The following is a 20,210-nucleotide window of genomic DNA, read 5'->3' on the forward strand; positions in this document are numbered from 1 at the left end:
TCCTTTGAACACAGGATGCCCATTATGGCAGATGATAAGTGGACAAAGGATCTTGGTCCCATGTTAGCAAAGTAGAACAGTGTTGCAAGGGAGGGAAATGTGAGGAAAATCATGCTGAAATGTGGGAAACCATTTTTTTCACCTGAAAGCATTTGGAAGTTCTAGTCTGCTTTTACAGCTCCTTCCCTTGGTGTAACAGAAGATGCTGCTGCAAGATTTTGTAATTTAGAGACAGATATTTAATGTGGTGGTAGTGAGTCCCATTTTTTGTGACTTTTCAGTGAGGTTATAAACTGGTACTCAGTACTTTGTTTTCTTGCATCATCTTGTTTCACCATGTGGGTTACAAGGAGGGAGATACTACAGCTCTGAGTTCATTTGATTTCTGGTTATGTATAGATAGGGAAATGCAAAAAAAATTTTCTACTTCATGTACAAAAAACTCTACCAAAATACCTTTGACTGTAGCTGTGTGGAACTCAGCATGCTTCACCTCTCAAAAGTTGTGAATTTCAGCAGACCACTGGGATTAAAAATGAAAGTAATCTCTTCCTAATCAATGTCAAAGAGAATCTGGCACCTGGGTAAATGTTATTTGCCATTCCCAAACACAATACTTGGCAGTCTCAGCCCTGCTGCTGAAGTGGAATTACCCCTGTTCTTTAGTATGTGTACTGCATTTCAGCCCAGTGCTGGGTCAGTCATGGGGAGCTGCCCTCTCCTGAGGTCTGTGCAGCACAAAACAGCTTGTGCAGAGAGTGAACAGCCCTCAGCTCAGAAATCAGGACAAGTTCTCCTTCTCTTTTCTGGAAGAAATGGTGGTGAGCAGCCTGAGAGTCTGCAGATTTCCTTATTTATTTCTTTTCCTCAAGCTGGCACTCTTTCCTTTATGGTCCAAGCTTTTTTTAATTCACACGTGGCAGAAATAATTTGTGTTCACATTTGTCTTTTTCTCCTTCAGGGTATTTGAACATACAGTCATGGCCTGAGAATATGACAGACTTCAGGGTGTTTTCTAACTTGGTTACCATTGGTGGGAGAGCTCTCTATAGGTAAGATACTTTTCTGTTGGTGGAATAATTTTTTTATTAGTGTTCTGTGATTCTTTGTTCAGTAGCAGAGAGTCAGCATCCTTTGGGAAGGACATAATAAATTGATATATCTTTTTCCTGTTACCAAGGGATTCATTACTAGATCAGTTGTTTATAATGGGTAATACCTTCTCATAATTACTTTTTTTAAAAAAGTCTTGGTTCATGGCTGTAGCTATTGCCTCATTGCCTGGAACTTACATTTATGGTTTAAAATACCTTGTGTAGAAACATAGTTTAAAAGGGATGAATGATAGAACTTAGCTTCATGATTAGAAGTTTATATGGTTGTGATTAGACATGCCCAAACAACAAAGTGGTTTTAATAAGAGGTAAAAGATGGAAGAACATTGAAATCACTGAGGCACCTGGCAGGTGATGTGTTTGTCAGCTCTGCAGTGCCATTTTTACCAGAGATGTTTATGTGAAAACTCAGATGGAGAAATTGGTTTGAAATGAAGAAAATATGGTGAGAAATGCTGGGGGAAGCACAAGGAGGTACCTGAGGAATTTATGCAGCAATCCCTGGATCCCCAGTTTGGAGATGGAGTAAATCAGGCATGGGATTCTACTAGCATCTTAAACAGCAACCTGAGCAGAATATGAATAGCAGTGAAACCTTGAGGTTGAATTACAGCCCTGCATTCTGTTCCAAGGCAGCAATTTTTATTTTGAACAGCTGGAAAACAATTATCATCATTAAAATACAATAAGTTAAAGGGTGCCCAGAAAGTGGATATTGTCTTCACTAACCTTCAGTCATAAAATATGTGCAGTCATTTTCATGTTGCACAGGCAATCATTTACTGTTCCTTTGATGAAGAAAGGTGATAACTGCATATTACAACCAAAGAAAAATGAAATATAGAAAGTGGGCTGGGAAAAAATTCATGAAAATAACAATTTCTTCCAGTATTATTTGAAATGACATTAATTTGATGCCTGACAGAAGATGTTTTAATACATTCTTCTTAGCATATAAACTATCATGCTATTAATGCTGCTGAAAGAAAAACCTGACTTTAATCCCATTTTCCTAGCAGCACATTAACTCAAAAAAATCTGTTAGTGGATGAGATGAAACTGGTTGAGGAGTTCTGCTGGCTTGCTTGGCCTAGTGCTATGAGCATCACAGCTTGTGGTATCTCACTTCTGACTGGACTCATCATTTCCTAGGCAACAGAACTGGATGTTGACTCATAAAATATTTGTGTTACCACGAAATGGAAGTTTTCTGAACAATTCTCAGGTCATCTTGACACCTGGAACTAATTCCAGTTGGTAATTCCCTATGAGATTATAATAAATTGTGTCTTCTGAAGCTAATTCCTATTCTCTCTCACTTTTGTTCTCATCCCAGTGGCCTTTCCTTGCTAATCCTAAAGCAACAAGGCATCACTTCCCTGCAGTTTCAGTCCTTGAAGCAGATCAGTGCTGGCAACATCTACATCACAGACAACAGCAATCTGTGTTACTACCACACTGTCAACTGGAGCAGCCTCTTCAGCACCCCCAGCCAAAAGACAGTGATCCACCGGAACAAAAGGGCAGAGAACTGCAGTGAGTACCTGCTGTCACTGCCACACCCTCAGCTGGGCAGCTCCATGGGATCTGTGCTCACTTACAGCATCCCATCTGAGCAGGAAAATGAAATGTTTTAAGGTGTGAACAAAGGAAAAGGAGCTGAGAGTGAAGCTGCTTCCTTAACGTGATGGTCATGTTCCAGTTTCACAAATACAAATTCTGAAGGCTGTGAATGGAGTGTTCATGACTTTATACCCTTTCCTTGGAGTGGGATTAGCATCCTCTGCTTCCCCCACTCTAATGGCCCTATCTTAATCCAGAATGGTGCTTTTGGGACTGTTTTAGGCTGCCAAATTCTCCCTTTTCTGATATAGAAACACTGCTTCAGGAAAGCTTGCATGCCAGTACCGAGGCTGAGATCATAGTACTGAAAAGCCAAAGAAAGCTGTATGGCACATAAAATAACTTGTTTATATAGAAATCAGGCAGCAAATTGCATCAATACAGGCATATTGTAGCAGCAAGGCAGTTTGCTTCAAGCATCTGCTAGGCTGCTTGCAGGAGAGGAGATTCATTAAGTTGCTGTATGCTTAAGTGATATTGCTCATGTTTGTGCTCTGACCAGCCAAAAATGTTTACTTTGGGTTTTTTCAAGTTGTGATCTTATTTTTGACTTTTGGTTTTCTGATGGTTTGAATGGGTTTTTTTGTTCATTATTTTTTGAGGGATTTTGTTTCCTTTTTTTCCTTTCCCCTGCCTCTGAAGTGCTGCTCTGCTCTGATTTGATAGAGTGAATTGTGCTCTGTACACTGTAGTGCAAGTGTACCTGCAGTGTTAGGTGAAATACAGCTGGAGCTTTGTCTCTGCTGCTCAGCTACTTTTCTCATCTCTCCTACCATGGAAGAACCACAGGAAGTACCAAGTCTTGTTCAGTTGATTTCCACATGGTTTTGGTTGTGTGGCATTTTAATTTTTATAATTATTCACTTTATTAGGCCATTTCTTTACAAAAAAGTTAAAGTGAAGGTTTAGACAATGCTATTTGCTGTCACTGCAGGCAGTTTTTACTGAGACTGTGCCTGAGGGTGCAGGGTTTTTCTTCTGCCTCTACATAGAAGGCCAGCTATAAAAATAGAGTATTTATTGGAAAATAGAGGTGCTGCCAAGGAGGATGACATGTCTGCCTAGTGATGTCACTGTTTTTTTCTTTTCCTTGCAGTGCAACAGGATAATATTGTGAGGAACCACCTAGTTCTGTGCTAGTGCTCTAGTAACATCTATGTTCTGTATAGCATGAAGAAGGAATTAGCCCTTTTGAGATTTCCCATATGGAATTTTTGGGCTGACAGAACAGGAGAAGGAGGAAGCTGAAGGTTTTGTTGACCATGAAAGAGTCACTAAGGTTATATTCCCAGATCTGAGTTAGTCCCATCTTGCCAGGAGATACATGTGAATCTTCTAGAGAGCACAGATTTCTTCTCACTAGGTGAAAAACTGCTTGCTATGGGAGAAAAATCATCTTCTTGGTGCTCTGATGTTTTTTTTATATCAGATTGGCTCTAGCTGTCTGGTTATCATGCAGCATTTAATGAAAGCACAATCAACTTTCCTTCATTCCTAGACATTTAATATAAAAAGAATTTAAGCAGTAATAAGGTGGGGTAGAGGTCTCATGTCTCATACAAGAGTGATTCCTCTGTGCTTCAAGTTTTCTGTAACCTCCCTCATGTTAGAAGACCATGGGAAATCACTCAGGTGAGTTTTGTAAGGTGCTTTCTCCCTTCATGGAGTAGTGTCCCCATTGTTTTTCTGTTTTTGAGAGCTTTGGGACACATCTGAACACAGAAGTTTCAAACATAATCTTGCATTAGTAGTCAGGGCTCCTTTGTCAAATGCCTTTTTGCCTTTTCCTGGGATCACTCAGTTTGAATCTCTTTGAAGATGCTGAAACAGAGTCTTCCAGAGCAAATGGAAACTGGGAAGTGCTGTCACATCATCCTCTCACATGGAATGGCTTGTCACTTCATTTGCACAAAAAGGGAAAATGTAAACTTTATTTCACCTCCAGCTTGCTAAGGATTTACTATAACAGATGCTTATCATTTTCCAGGAAGAAAAATACTACTAAAGACATTTTAGGAGATTTAACACCATGGGAATCTTAAAGAGGAAAACAAATCTCATTCATTTCCTTTTTAAGAAGTCACAATCAAGCTCCATACCAAGGGGCTGGTTTTAAAAATGGGCTCTAACCTGTGTTCATAGAATGGACAGGGCATAATGAACATTGCCAGGGGCAGCAGCTCCAGTTGGGAGGCAGAGCAATCCTAAAAGGAGCAGGGACTTCTTCTATACAGCTGGAATCCCAACAGGAACAGCCAGTTTAAAATTCTACAACATGCAAAATATACTTCCTCAATTATTTAATCTTGCTGTTTATACAACTTCTGAACAATGTTAAAATAGTCCCTAAATCTTTCCCTGCCTCCAAGATTTTTTTTTTTTATTTTTAATAGATTAAAAGTCTAGGCAGACTTCTGGTTTTCTTGGAGAATAGTGAAAATACAGAAGCAAAATATGTATGTGCTTTTAATTAAAAAGAAAATAAATCCATAACCCCCCAGGATGCTCTAGTGCTTTGTGTTGTCTTTCTGAGATGGTGCCAGCAGGGCCAGAAAGGGGGTGTACATGGAAGGAATGTGACCTCTCCCTTCTCCACTTCCCTACACACTTTCAGGGATAGAAATGTCAGTGTCCAAGCTTGTGAACAAATCATCAAGGAGAGGGGAGGTAGATTTTATCTTTGCTCTATGCTGAAGTGAAAAGTCTGCATTTTTTTTCCAGCTTTTTTTTTTTTTTAATGGAACAGTCAAAGGTGACTCTTGTGAAATATGAGTGTACACAAAATAAATGCATGGGGGAAAAAAAATGTTCTTTTATCGAAAGTTATTTGAACAATTGTCTCAGTTTTAGTGACACCTGCAGTGTAAGGTGAAACCCTTCTAGGCAAGGGTTGTTACAGGTGTGATTATTATGAATTATATCAATCTAGCCACCAATTAACAACTTGAATAAATGATTACATTCATTATTGAGCATGATGTAAAGCTAATTGAAGTCTGCAGGAGTTTTTATCTTCAGTTTATAGAGCTTTGGATCAGGCCCAGAAGTATATAGCCAAATAAAAATAATTTTTCTTTTTTTAGTAGCTAATTTTCTTGTGTTCTATTTAGGTTGGGGGAAAACCATTTCTGCTTCTAACCTGTGTGGCCCCATTAATAAAGAATGAGCCCTTCTTCTAAAACTCCTGACAAAATCCAGTTCTTATCAAGAACTTTATTATTTCCTTCCACATAAGGCCATGTGCTGTGCTGGAGCTGCAGAACATGCTCAGCCCATGAAATGCCAAATAACCTGGCAAAAATTGAAATGTTTCTTTAGCCATCCCCACAATTAAAGAAGAGAGAGGTAAGAGAAATGAGTTTTTAAAAGTTGTCAAAACAACCACTCCCTCCTTGTCAAGATTCTTTTATGAAAACATTTCAGGAGGAAATCGTAATTTTTTTTGTTTCTGTTGCTTTTTTCATAAGACTAGAGGCACTGTGTTGGCTACATTTCAATGGGGTAATCATGATTTTCTTTATTGAAAAACTCTCTTTTTATTTATATACAGTTACTCACTGGATTTTCTGAGCTATCTTGTAATAATATCCCTTGTTATTTGTACAGATATTTTAGTGAAATACTCTGTCTCTGCAAATGAATTCTGATCCCAGAGTGGTTTGAAGGGTAGGAAAAATGAAAAGAAAGGAAATCACTAGTAGTAAATCACAATTTCCAGTTACAAAAGAAGGTGAGAAAGCAAACAGGGAACTGCCTTTCTGTGATGAGTGTTGCAAACAAAATCAGAAGAGCTAGCAATATTATTAAAATTAAAAATGGGAAATCAAGGAATCTTCAAACCAGGTGAAGCTGTTTTTTGTTGCATGACAAAGATTTAAAACGAATCATTCATTAGAAAACAAAACCCACGTGAAACTATGTAAAAAGTTTAATTGTAACTAGGATAGTTTGTGGGTTTTGCTTTTATTTGCAGATTCAGGCAGTGGCAGCATGGTGAAACTACTGAGATCTGATAGTTATTATAAATATATGACTATGTTTAACAGAAGGTTAAGGACAGCAATGAGAAGCTGAATTTTGTGTCTGTCTCATCCTGGCTGTGCTGGTCTGGCTCAATTGACTGCAGAAGCAGAACTCAGGGAAGGAGGACAAGGCATCTCTCTGAAATCGCCTCCTGAGTCCCTCTTGCTGTGCTGGAATTGGTGATCATTAATACACTTTTAAGCATACTGAGCACCTGGGATGACTCCTAAATGAAATAATTTTATATTTGGCTGTACCTGGTTAGAGCTTTGAGGCAATAGAAAACAACAAAAAGACACTTCTGAATTCCTTTTGGATGTTGGCATTAAAGTATATGTGATATAGAAAAATAAAAAAACAACCCATCAATAAAAAAGCCTAAATCCCAACCTTGATAAAACATGTTGAGGTTTCTCATGCCTGAGGTTATTTGTGATGTGTTGAGTAAGATAGTATTGGGGAGATAGAACTCAACCATTACACCTCCTTTTCTTTTATTATCCGTCTCTAGTTGTTTCTGGTGGTTTAAAAAGCAAACAAGTATCTGCATTGTTGCCATCTCTGATATTTCAGGTCCTTGCTGGGTTTATTTTACTCAGTCCAGTGTGTAATCCATTTGTGTAAAATATTGCATTGTGCAAAAATAAATTCAAATTAATTCTGCCCTTTGACATGCCAGGGTTAGGCTAAGAGTGCACCCTGATGCTGGAGAGATGATGTGTTTCCTTTTGCTCTTTGCTCATTTTCTCCATCTGTCACAGCATCTACATATTTACAGAGAATGATTTACATCAAATAAAATTACAGACTTACACTGTTTGAAACAAACTTTGCTTGTAACCCTTAGTTCATTGTGTGTTTTGGTGTAGGCTTGAGGGTTTTGATATAAAGGCTCTTTGGCTTTTCAGGTGCTTTTGCAGTAAATGATTTCAAAATCACCATTAATGGTATATGGTGTCTTTCCTTTAATTGTTTTCCCCCTGTCCATAAGTTTTATTTCAGGGACTCCTCAATCCATAGGTAGCATTTTCTGTTTTAGCTTAATAGAGCTTTAGTGCATTCAGACAGTTGATTTTTTGAATCCTTTATCTTTTTGGCATTTACTGTGTCCTGTGTCAGGGAATTCTACAGGTTGATCTTTACTTTCTATGAAGAAAAATCTCAGATTTTAACCCTATTGGATTCCTGTCTCTTTGAATGCCCATGAGGGGACTTGGAAGAAGCAGTGAACAATTGTTTCCATGCTTGCTCACCTCCTCCTTGCCATTTAGGATTTTGGAAGCTTTAATCATGTCCTTTCTGTGCCACCTCTGAGGCTGTTTCTGTTTATTCCTGTTTAGAAGCTCCTCTCTGGTTCTGATCATCCTTGCAGCACTCTCTTCAATCTTTTCACCACTCAGTTTTTCCTGAAAGGAGCAGACTTTTCTGAAAGGACTGTGTAGGATATTCCAGCTGAGTGCTCTGTGTGTTGTGGCATGATAAGAAAAAAATAAAAAAAGCATAAAATCACTATCCTATTCCTGGAAAACAGGAACATTGTGATTGCATTTCTGAGCGTGTCGGGGTGCTGACAGAACATTTCCTCCTGGATTTGGGAGGGCTGTGAGCAGTTCTGAGAGCTGCCCTGTTTCTCTGCAGCTGCTGATGGGATGGTGTGCAATGAGCTGTGCTCCAGTGATGGCTGCTGGGGGCCAGGGCCAGACCAGTGCCTGTCCTGCAAGCGCTTCATCAGGGGCAGGACCTGCATCGACTCCTGCAACCTCTACGACGGGTGAGGCACTCCCTCCTGCTTCCCCCACACTCCCAGTTAACATTAGTGACCACCTCAAGAGCAGGTCATTTGGGGTTTGCTTTTATCAGTGCCCATTGCTAATATTGCTGTCATGGGCTAAGATGTAAGGATTTCTAAAGTTGTGTAGAAAGCTTTCCCTGGTATTCCACTGACTGTAGTTTTCATGCAGCATCATCACTTTGCATCTTTTGTATTGGGAACAGTTTGATGTAGGTGAAAAGTTACCAAAAAAAACCCTCATAGTTTATCCCTACTTGATACCCTCATTAAGATCCATACAATTGTAGTTTTTCAAATGAGTTGGATTCAGGCATCTGATGAGGAAATTCTTTGAATAAGGACCCCAGAATAGAAAAACTCAGTCCTTTTCATAATGCACTGTGCAATTGTATACACAAATATAAATTTAAAAATCCAACAGGAGTTCTTGCCCCTTTTCCCCACAGCACAAGGTGGTTGAATCTGCCTTAAAGCTGAACTGAGCCAAAGGAATTCCCACATATGCATGAAAATATTCTAAAGTCTTCCATCTGGAGAAGGCTTGCAGAAAGTACTTTGTCAGAGCACAGTTTTATGTGTTTCAAAGCTCTTCTCCTCCCCCTTCACCCCCCAATAAGAAGAGTTGCAGACCCCAGTTGTGTTGTCAGTGCACTGGAATAAATTGGTCCCCCCTTGGTGTGTTTTGCTGCCATGGAGCCTGTCACAGTAAGAGCATGCTGAGACTCAATCAGTATTTTCTGTTCTGTTCTCTGTCCATCAGTGAAGGGTATTTACACTTTTCACAGGCTCAGTTCTGTCCTAAATACATGAAAATATTTGTAACCTGGACTGGGGGAGAACTTCCATGTTTGTAGGTCATCAACAGTTCTTCAGGGTGGGGTCAAGCTGTATTTGACATCTTTTAGACCTCAGCAGGAAAAAATCACTGCCAGAGGACCAGCTGAGCTCAGAGCCTTCACCCCTCCCTTACCTGGATGCTACTGGAGCCCCCTAACATGAGTGTGCAGCACATCTGTAACTGGTTAATGCAGATATTGTAATTGGTTAATGCAGCAAGATGAGATCCACCTGCACAGCTTGGGCTAGACCACTCTGAGCCTACTATAAAGATTTGGTCTGTCTTTACTGGGGGAGAAACAACTTGCTCAGCTGTGAATTCATCTTGGCCAAGAAGAAAGTGGGATGGATTGTGTTGGGAAAGTGCTGGAGGTTCGTGGTGAGGGGTAGCTGACAGCTGAAATGTTTGAAGGAAGAAATTCAACCAGCCATCACTACCTTTTTTCCCCCCTTAAAAGTGTTAAATAATTTTTTAAAAAGTCACTTGAGTGGTAGTTTCCTGTGGATACATGAAATAAATGAGTAAAAGGATTTGTTTTGACATTTCATAGATTGAGACCTCAGTCTAGAATTATTGCTGAAAACATTAAGAGCCTTTTGAAGAACAGGCTTTAAAACGTGTTCATAGAGACCTACCTGCAACAAGCTCAGCTCTTTCATCAGTGCTCAGAGGTGACAAGTGGCTTCCTGAATCTGAGCCAGTTAATGAAGTCTATTTCTTAATGAGAGGAAGGCCCCCACTATAGTTTTATGTTGGTGAAGGTGTCTCTGCTTCATGCAGCTGTCCATGTCTTCAGCTGCTGTGCTGACATCAATTCCACCAGATGAAGACCCAGCCAGGTGAGCTCAGCTTTGGGCTGGAGCCAGATTTCTCCTAACCTGCCTGCAAAAATCTTTTCTCAGGGAATTCCGAGAGTTTGCAAATGGTTCTGTCTGTGTGGAGTGTGATCCCCAGTGTGAAAAGATGGAAGAAAACATGATCACGTGCTACGGGCCGGTAAGAGCAGAGTCTGTTGGTTTGGGTTGGTTTGTTATGGTTCAGGGTAACTTGCTGAAGGACAGGGTTTTCCTCCTCACAGACTTAAAGCAGCTATAGCAAATTAGTAAAAAAAAAAACCAACCCCCCCCCCCCCCCCAAAAAAAAATTTCTATGTATAAGGAAGGAATTCTGCTCATGCTAAATCGGTGCTGGGAATAAACTGCCTTGGATCTGCCTCCTTAAGAAAGTGATTTTAAAAGTTTTCCTTTGCTCTCCTGAGTTGACTTAATGCATTAGTGGTACAGATACACACAATTTTTACAGACAGCATGCATTTGGGATTTGAGTGTCCTCTTTAATCCCTATTTTTATTCTTTATACTCAGTTCTGTCCTTGTTTGCCCCACCAAAAAAAGTGGGGGAATTAGTCTCTCAGTTTGAACAATATGCTGGGAGATTTTTTGTATTTAGATGGCCTTTAAGTTCTTTTGATAGATTATATTTTTCATGCATCCTAAATTATGGTTAATTCTTCCTAACCTTTATAATGGCCAGTAACTTAGATTATTGCTCATTTGGGAGATGGAAATTGTCTTTTTCTTCTAGTTTTCTGTGTATTGCCAAGTCACAAGTATGCTGGAAATGAGGAGTTGTATTTTAGGCTCTTCCTAATTGAGAAAATATAAGCCTTAATTTAATTTTCTTATTTCTATGACTTACTTACTGAATGGGAAAAAGAAAGGCATCACAATTTTTCTTACAATACTGTGTTTTTCTGCAATACACCCATAAGGCAAGAAGCTAATGTTTAAAGCGTTCAGCCCATCAGGGAAATTTAGATTTGTAGCAGGGCTAATGGATATAAAACCCTAGGCCAATGCTCAGCCTGAACACCAGATTTAGTTATACCTGGTTTATCATCACAGCTTTAAAATTTTACATTGATCAGGAGTCTTAGTTTGTTGTTCTTAACAATTTGATCTTCATATGTATTAAGAAGAAGGAGACCTTGTAGTTCTTCAGTCTTGCTGTGACCAGATGCCATGTGCAGAATGCTTGTGGAAAATAGTTCTGGAGTACAGAGGTAGGAGATTTTGGCAAAGGTGGTTCAGTACTGAATATGTAGCAGGAAGTTTCTCAGAGTTAAAGTGGGCACTGACTTCATTGTGTTAAGCCCACCAGTAATATTAAAAAGTTCATCTAGAAGCTGGTGTTTAGTCTTGCACTCTACAGAAGAAGTTAATGGCCAAAAGCCCCAGGATTTATCCATGTGCTGGTCCCTCCCAGGGGCTGGAACCATGCAGGTAATTCCTGCTCCTTGGGAAGAGGAGCTGCTGCAGTTGTTGCTGAGCCTGTGCCAATGCAATCCTGGTGCAGCAGAAAGGACAGAGTAACTTGAAAGCACTGCATTTCTTTCTTCCACACTCTCCAGGGACCTGACCACTGCACAAAGTGTTTCCATTTCAAGGATGGCCCAAACTGTGTGGAGAAATGTCCTGATGGCTTGCAGGGGGCCAACAGCTTCATCTTCAAGTACGCCGACGAGGATCGGGAGTGCCACCCGTGCCATCCAAACTGCACCCAAGGGTGAGTGCAAGCTCTGTGCAGGGAGCCATCCTAGCCAGGTGCTGCTCATAGCACAGCTGGTTTGCCTTAGAAAAGCACTAATCCCACTTCTGAAAGGAGAGTGTGCAGTAGGAATTTAACCTTTGGTTTTCTGCTCTCTCATGACGTTCAGGTTTTAGTCATGAATGCCCAGCAGCTTATCACAAAAAAAAACATTTTTAAGAAGAACTTTCCACTGGAATGCTCTCAGCTTTCCTTCTGCACTGGTTTGTAGCAAATGCTACCTTTTCACTTAATATTAGGCCTGTAAAATGACTTTATTTGTAGTATTTGCTCCTTGACAGAGTCTCTGCTATCTGGTATTGGTGAACTAAGCCTGCAGCAGTACTGTGAGACAAAAGTGTTACTGCTCTCCTTTTTCTACAGGGACTGATGCACAGAGTTTGAAACCAGACTTTTTACAGGAGCCTGAGACTGAGCATCAATTTCTGAAGTCTGTCAAAGTGCCCAGAATAATTTGTTACACTTGGAATAATACAGCCAGAATTAAGAACCTGTGCAACATAGCAACAATAGTCTGATGCACACCTATAGTTTAGCACAGGCCATGGAAGTTATTACTGCCTTTTCCATGGGGCAATTCAGAGTGTCCAGCACACAAAGAGAGGAAAACACAGCAATGGGAAAAAGAGAAAACATCAACCAGTGAAATAATCTTCAACAAGAGGCTGTTATTGTTTAGCAGCTAAAATTAAACCAGTAAATTATTCAATGTAATCTTGATGTCAACAGCTGTTGCCATTCAAAATGAGACCTTTTGCTGGTTTTGCAAATCTAATTACAATAGAGCCATTAGGGAAATGAGAGGGAGATCACAGAGACACAGCCAGGATCCGTTACAGATTTGTCTCTCCCTCAGACCCTTTAAATCAGTTATGCAATGAGAAAAATGCTGCTACTGTGAAGAAAAGGGTAAGAAGAAATGATTTTAAAAGATGAGCTCACTCCAGGAGCTCTGGTCCTGGCTTTCATAGATGGAGAAGGTGCCAGTGCTGATCTAATCTGACAAGACCACAGATGTGTGATGGATTTACTGTCTGCCCAGCATAGGAAGTGCCTTAACAGCTCTCCTGGCCTCCAGGAGCAACACTTTTTCCTATTCCCTCCTCTTTCCTCAGGAGTACTAGGTGACCCAGCTGTTTCTAGTGTTTGTGGCCCAACTGTGTTTCTCCTAGACCAGGACGAGAGCAGAAGGTTTTCCATGCCTTTCCACTTCTCCATTTTGCAAGTGGTTTTTTTTTTTATCTGCCTGGATGGAGAAGGGAAGTTCTTATGTCCTGTGCTGAAAATGTGGCACTCTAGTTCATACACAAATATGAAGGGCATTAGGCAGTTCTAGCTGACCTTGGCAGAACTCACTGGCAGCTATGGCACAGGGTTCCCTTATGCCAAATGATGTCCTTTGAATCCATGGACTTCAGTTTTCCCTCCTTTCTGTTTTCTCCTTCTGATTAGGTGAAAGAATGTCCCACTGTGTGCCCATCCCCAGAGAAAGGAGAGGTTAAAGGGCAGAAGTCTCTTTCCCAGTTACATACACAAAGGTGTCACTATCTCCCAGATAAGGACATATCATTTTTCCATGACACTATTATTATTCTCCATCAAAATATTTGTCCTCTTATTAAAGACTGGATGTGTCTATTCTTAGGTATTTTTTTATCCTTTCAAAAAGCAATGCTCTCTCCCCCCCGGGTCTGGGTAAGCATGGCTTACTATTCTTTTTTTAGTGTTCCTAGTGTTCCTGTGATTATTAATGAAGCTATTAATGACTGTCCAAGATGTTTGGGGTTTGCAGGTTGTCCATCTTGCCAACATTGTCAGGGGCTAAATATACCCACAGAGAGAAGGGAAAGCAGCTACTCTCACCTTTTCTCCTTCATACCCTTCCTTTAGAAAGCAGTATTTAAATTCCCCTCAGTCATGATTCTTCACTGAAATAGGTTGTGGAGACAACACAGCTTGCTATTTGGCTCCTGGCTGAAAGGTAGAGAGAAAATGTAATTCTGCTTCATCCCACACATCTGTTCTCCTGGCTGGCAGATCAAGTGCTGGAATAAAACCAGTGCCCTCAGTACAGCTGGGATACCCATCCAAAAGGGCTGAGCTGCTGCAGAGCAATGCTTCCCAGTATGATATTATCTCATTCCTGCAGAGCTGCTCTCTGTGAGGCAGGCTGCTTGATAAAATAGATTATTAATTTTCATGTGATGTTTCCAGTCATCCCCACCAGTTGCCACCAAGGAAGGATCTGTCCCACCTCTGTTTCTTGTGTTTTGCCACAAATTCCATCTTGGCACTTGCAGAGGTCTGCTTTAGCAAGATTTGCTAGCAGCATTCTCCTTTCTTATTCAAGTATAATGACAGCTTCTCTTACTAGGTGTGTAATTATCCAGCTGTGTTAATGATCTTGCATTGATCAGAAGAACTGTCAAACAGTGACTGTGCTCCTGCCCTTTCACCCCTGTGATGAGTATCAGCTGCTTGAAGCCAGTTTGCAGCAGATCTGAGGCACATGGGACAGCTATCCCACTTAATTCAAGAGAGCTGGAAAGCATTTGGCACCTCTTCTTGCAGAGCTAGCCAAAACTGAGCACTTCCACAGGAATAAAATACTCATTGTACAATAGCAAGTGACAGCCTGCTTCCTTGCTGGGCACACACAAATGGGAGATCTCACTGGACACTTCCCTCATCATACAAATGTGTGTTGTCACACAGCCTTTTGAAGGGAGGGCATCACTCCTCACCAAAATGCTCTTTTTTCCTTCCAAGCCATGACCAGAGAAGTCAGGGGAGCTCCAGCAGCATTGTGTGGCCCTGAAGGGATTTGAGGGCAGAAAAGCATTGTGTTACCTCTAAAGCTTTTATGTGTATTTTTAGGAAGAAGGTTTGAATTCCAGATGAAAGGATATTGCAAACACATTCTGGATAAGAAAAACTGTTACTCTTTTTTTTTTTTTTGCAAAATTTCCTCTAGATTATGCTCCAATTCAACTTTGCTCCTCTGACCTGTTAGCTCAGTACCCTTGGGTCTGAATTTATCCATAACAATAGTTGGGGTGAGCAACACAAAAAAAGTTTTCTCCTGCTCAGAGATAATACACTTACACCATTGCATTATCAGTTTTGCTTCTTTTCAGTGACCAAGATTTTTGAGAATTCATCTGGCAAGGAATGGCTTTGCTACCCCATATCTGTGCAGTTAAGACCCCACCTTTCAATCTTAAAGTTAATAAACAACAATATTTCTTTTTTTTTTCTGGGAAAAAAATTTAAAAGCCAGTTGTTACTGCAATTTTCAAAACCCCACATTTCCTTTCAGATTATTATCTGTTAAGTTAGGATGAGCTCCAAGTGTAATTTTCTGGATAAGTTGTATTTAACTTTTGTAAGGTATTGAATATATCATTAATAAATTGGCATGTATCAATTAACCAGTTCATTTTACAGAGCCAACTTGGAAAAGAAAATATCATCCAGGCTCCAAGCAGAAGGAACAGTGGGTGTGAACGGGGTGACCAGCATGATGTATGATTGTGTCAGCCTTATATGGGTCAAAAAGCCTGAAATGAAGGGATTTCCTTGCTGGGAAAAAAAAATACCTGATGCCTTGGTGCTACAAAATACTCTGTTAATAAATATTGCCATGACTCACACAGTGTTGTACTTTGCTGCATGTGATCAGAACAGGGGGGAAACTGGGAGCTGCCTAACTAGGAGTAATGGAATTGCACCTGAATTTTCTCTTTGGGGAAGCCAAGTCTGCTGAAGATGATTACAAATTGAAATAAAACTTAATGATGCTTCATCTTGAGCTGGGTGAGTTCTAAACAGTACAAATTTGGATTCAATCCTGTTTTCCAGATGTACATGTGAAGTGACTCTGAGACTCTGTCAGTCTGCCAGTTCTCTAAACCAGTGGCAGCTTCTCAGACCTCTAATTTGAAGATGCCTTTCTTTTTATTTATAGCAAGAGTCTGAGCTCAGCTTTTCTTGGTGTGCTAGGAAATGGACAATCTGAGCAATTCTTCAGCTTCCTTCATTGCTGAGCTTGTTTTCTCCAAATTGCTGAGGTTGCCATGATTGGAAGAAACATTGGATGTGTTTGAGATGGGTTAGAATTCAGGCAGTCCTGAATTCCAAAGTCCTGATGCCCAGGACAGTGAAATTCCAAGAGTTCTCCCTACTAAGTTTTTGCATTGTGTTTAAATCAACCCCTTATGTTTATGCATTATCTGGATATTTAACTTGTCTTTTTTTATGTCTGCACATATGCTGGAGGAAGCAACCATTGAGGAAATTCTTCTAGTTTGTGTTTGCATGTCAAAATAAATGTCTTATGTTAAAATAAAATTTCAAGCAAACAAGCATGAGGTAAGGTTTACTTGGTTTGCTCTCCCTGATGAGCAGGTACAGGGAAATTGAATTCACTGACTTCATTTTATAATGGCAGAGTGATACCAATTGAAATGCAGCAAAAGCTGAGGAGTGGCAAGTGATGGTGAAACAGAAAGGAGATCTCGTGGGACCTTATTTGAACTCTCAGATTTTTTGACATGCACATCCTTCCATCAAAGCCAATCTGAAAACCAGCAAACTTTAAAGGAGTTGAGGATCACACCTTAAATTAAAAAATGCCTCAACAGAAGTAAATTGCAGCCTACTGGTATGTCAGATCACTTCTCCCACCTGCAATAGATGTACAGCCAAAGGCCTATTAATGAAATGGCTCTGAGATCTTGTTAAAGAGTTGAAATCAATGGTTTGGTTTCCTTAAATGCCAATGGTTAGATACTCCCTATGGTTAGAGTGCCTAGCTGTGCATGCAGCACTGAAGAGGGGGTTCAGGTTGTTTTAACCCTTAAAAGATCAACTTTAGATCTCTGAGAATCCTGACTGCTGTGTAAATGTATATTTGACTTGCTGTTTGAATTCAGGGGACCAGGAGACCAGTCCTGCAAGGGAAATCCACACATGCCACACGTGTGTTCTGCAAACCCTTTTCCATGGCTGTGTTTTAGTGGTGCTGCATTTAGTGGCTCCTTGCATTTCCAGTGCCTTTGGTGAGCACCTGCTCATTGTGCAGGTGGAGGGCTTTTGGCAGCATCTAAGGAAAGCAGAATAAAATGTCTGAGTCAGCAGACACCATTTTTCTGTGGTCTTTGTTGCTGGAAGATGATCCTCGAGCCTCCCTGTTAAAAAAACATATTCAGCTTCCAAAATATTTCTACAGTTACCCCGGCTGGGAGCTTAGAACAAAATGAACAATTGCATCAATTACAGAAAGAAAAGCACGTTCTGCATTGTACTCCTGGAAGTCTCAACTTGTAAATTAACAGCTTTTTGTGCACTAATCACTGGTTTGATGACTCATAAAAACATGCAGGAAAAGCAACTCTGCTGTCAGGACTCCCACGTGTGCAAGTGAAATCTGCCTTAAGTGTTGTTTGAGCCCAATTGCTCCTCTTGCCACAGGCTGTAATTTTTTGGTGACACAGGTCTGTCTCAGAGAGAGAAGAAGAGCTAGAATAAAGGGGATTCATGCTCGTTGGGGGTGTGTAAATAACAGCTGTCTCTCTTTCTCTCCGTTTCCACTCTGGATTTGCTGCAGGTGCATAGGGCCACACCTGGAGGACTGCATTGGGCTGATGGATAGGTACTGGCTGGGTGCTGGTTTGCCTGTGTGTCTCCATCCCAAGCCGTGTGGACAAGGCATGAGTGTGCATGTGCCAGCAGTGACGTGGTTTGTTCTGTAATTGCCTGCAGGTGTAGAGGCCCAGCTAGCCATGACTGCATTTTCTATCCATGGACAAGGCACTCCACCCTGCCCCAGCACGCTAGGTAACATCCCATCCTGCCTGCCCATCCTCCCTATATACACCCATATATATATATATATATATAGATATAGGTATATATAGATATATATACCCATCATCCATGCCCTGCCTGCCACAGCAAGGTCACATTAACCACTTTGAGCACATCCTGGGGGGGCAACAAGCCAGATCTGCCTCTCTGCATCCAAATCTGCTCTTCTGTTTGAAAGCCAACTATTAGGAAATGCCTTTTTTGTTTTCTGAAATTTCCTGGAGACATTCACGGTGAAAATTCTGGTGAAACTGGAATTCGCTTGTTTTCTCTTTATTGGTTTTGTTTTTCGTTTTAGGCAGAATTTAAAATTGTGACCTTGCAGCAATTTTATTTGTTAGTAATGATAATTTAGCTAAATTAGTAAAGTAGGCTTTACTCTGCATTCTTTTTCATTAGAGCCCTACATTGCCATTGAGTTTGTTCATTCTTAAATTCAAATTGGTTAATGTGACTTCTAGGCTTTGGGATTACTCTCCTGAGCTAAGACTAAATAAAAATTGCATAAATTCAATCAAACCCACCTCATTAAGGATTTCAATATGAGGTTTTTTCCTTGTCTTTTTCAAAAGGTTTTAAGGTTGCCTTTCCTTCTTAATTGTGTACATAATGTGAATATGCCTATTTCTAGTTTATGAATGATAACATATTTGAACTTGAAAAACAGTGCACTATAAATGTTATCAAATGGTGAATCTGTTTATTAAATCAGTATCAGTTCTGGCTTAATTAATTAGCCAATGAATAAGTAACAGAGGATGAGGATTTCAATATTTCAGTGTTTTGTTTTAATCTTTCTGATCTGGGATATCCAGTTAGAGATACTTTGATGGGGCCTCATTTTCAGATGGATCCATCCAAAAAGAGCTGCCCCACTTCTAAGGGTCCCAGTTTAATGAACTTTAGTCAAAGCACAAATATGGAATAGTAATAATAATAATAATAATCATAATAATAATAATAATAATAATTGGCCCTTACCAAACTACAGAAATAAGAGGAATTGTTTTAGTCTGTTCAGTGGTTTTAGTCCTGCTCCATTCAGTCTGAGGGTGAAATATTTCCTGTTTCCTTTGGATCTGATGGATATTTTTCTGCTTGTTTCAGCCTTGCTGAATTCATTTTAGGAAAATTACTGCACTGTGTTGAAATGTCAGTATGTATTCTTTCACTTTAAAGGCAAAGAAGGAAACTTCATGCTTGTATATTAGATTTGTGAAATTGGGTTTTTTGTTTTTGTTTTTAATTGTGAAAATGGTTTATTCTGTGTGGGCTAAAAATGGGCAAATCTGCATTGGCAAAGTGACACTTTTTGTTATAATAGGGCTGTAAATCCAAAATGGATGTGTTTAACTTTAGATAGAATCTTCTTCATGTCCCTTTAACAACTGTGCACCCTCCTGACAGTTATAAATCTTTAATTAATTAATAATCAGGCTGACCCTTATCTATTAACTTGAGTTTTTTCCCATTGATGTGATTATCAGTGAGTAGAAGGGCACAGGGCTTTCTGTTGTTCAGGCAGCTGAAAGTGAGAGCAGGGCTTTAACCCAAACAAGATATTCCTCACCTTCTCCTATTTCCATTTTCATGTTGCTGTTCTTTCCAGTTTTTTAGTTTGCAAATTGTTTATGCCATGATCCATTGACTTGAGGGCTTTTGTAGAATAGCAAAGTAATTCTTTCTGTCATGTTTAATAAAGATGAATCAGATGTGCATCACATGGCTTGTTTTCCAAATGACTGGTGAAACTTCAGGGTTTTTTGCTTATCTTTTGTCGCTTCAAGTTTGTGGGAAAACAATCTTACTTTTGGCAAAGCATTTCTTTCTGAATAGTTTGGTTTTGAATTTTTTAACCTTTACCTTCAATAGAGTTGTGTCCTAAAGAACAGCTCCTCATGCAGCTTCCTGTGTAGATTATTCCTCTAGAGCTTTGGTTTTGGTTCCACCATCCATACCAGTCTTTCCTAGAAATTGCCAAAGCAAAGATGGGAAGCAGAAGAAGGCTGGAATTCCCCAGGATGCCCAAAGGAGTTATCCATCCTTCTTTCCTGCCTCTTATTACAATGCCACTCCTCCTTCTGCTACTTTCTGGCAGTTGCATTCAGTGGGTTTTTTTTCAGAATATTCTGGAATAATCAGCAAAAATATGAGTATGTCTGTTCCCAATATTGGCATAACTTTTGTCTAAAAGGATGATTCAAAAACTGTAAAAATAATGCTCTGCAGGTCATTAGGAAAATACTCTAGACAGTTAAGAAAGGCTGGTTCTTTTCAAGTTCACCAGAAAAGTTCAGCTAGTGAAAAAATGGAAAATGGAGTGACATGTGTTGGGTATGGTAGGA

General features: G+C 40.0%; 1 protein-coding gene across 4 annotated transcripts in view; it reads left to right on the plus strand.

The window, feature by feature from the left end:
- ERBB4 (erb-b2 receptor tyrosine kinase 4) overlaps window positions 1-20,210 on the plus strand; it is a 517,882-nt gene that overhangs the window by 389,811 nt on the left and 107,861 nt on the right. For 2 of the 4 annotated variants that reach the window (XM_079310612.1, XM_079310615.1), the window contains 7 exons: window positions 962-1,052; window positions 2,452-2,651; window positions 8,400-8,532; window positions 10,294-10,387; window positions 11,801-11,955; window positions 17,606-17,650; window positions 17,761-17,835. In XM_079310612.1, coding sequence (XP_079166738.1) covers window positions 962-1,052; window positions 2,452-2,651; window positions 8,400-8,532; window positions 10,294-10,387; window positions 11,801-11,955; window positions 17,606-17,650; window positions 17,761-17,835 — 793 coding nt within the window. The remainder of the gene's footprint in view (window positions 1-961; window positions 1,053-2,451; window positions 2,652-8,399; window positions 8,533-10,293; window positions 10,388-11,800; window positions 11,956-17,605; window positions 17,651-17,760; window positions 17,836-20,210) is intronic. The other 2 variants (XM_079310614.1, XM_079310613.1) reach the window with 2 other exon arrangements.

Source organism: Erithacus rubecula (assembly GCF_903797595.1).
Source record: "Erithacus rubecula genome assembly, chromosome: 8".
In the NCBI taxonomy this organism is placed as follows: domain Eukaryota; kingdom Metazoa; phylum Chordata; class Aves; order Passeriformes; family Muscicapidae; genus Erithacus; species Erithacus rubecula.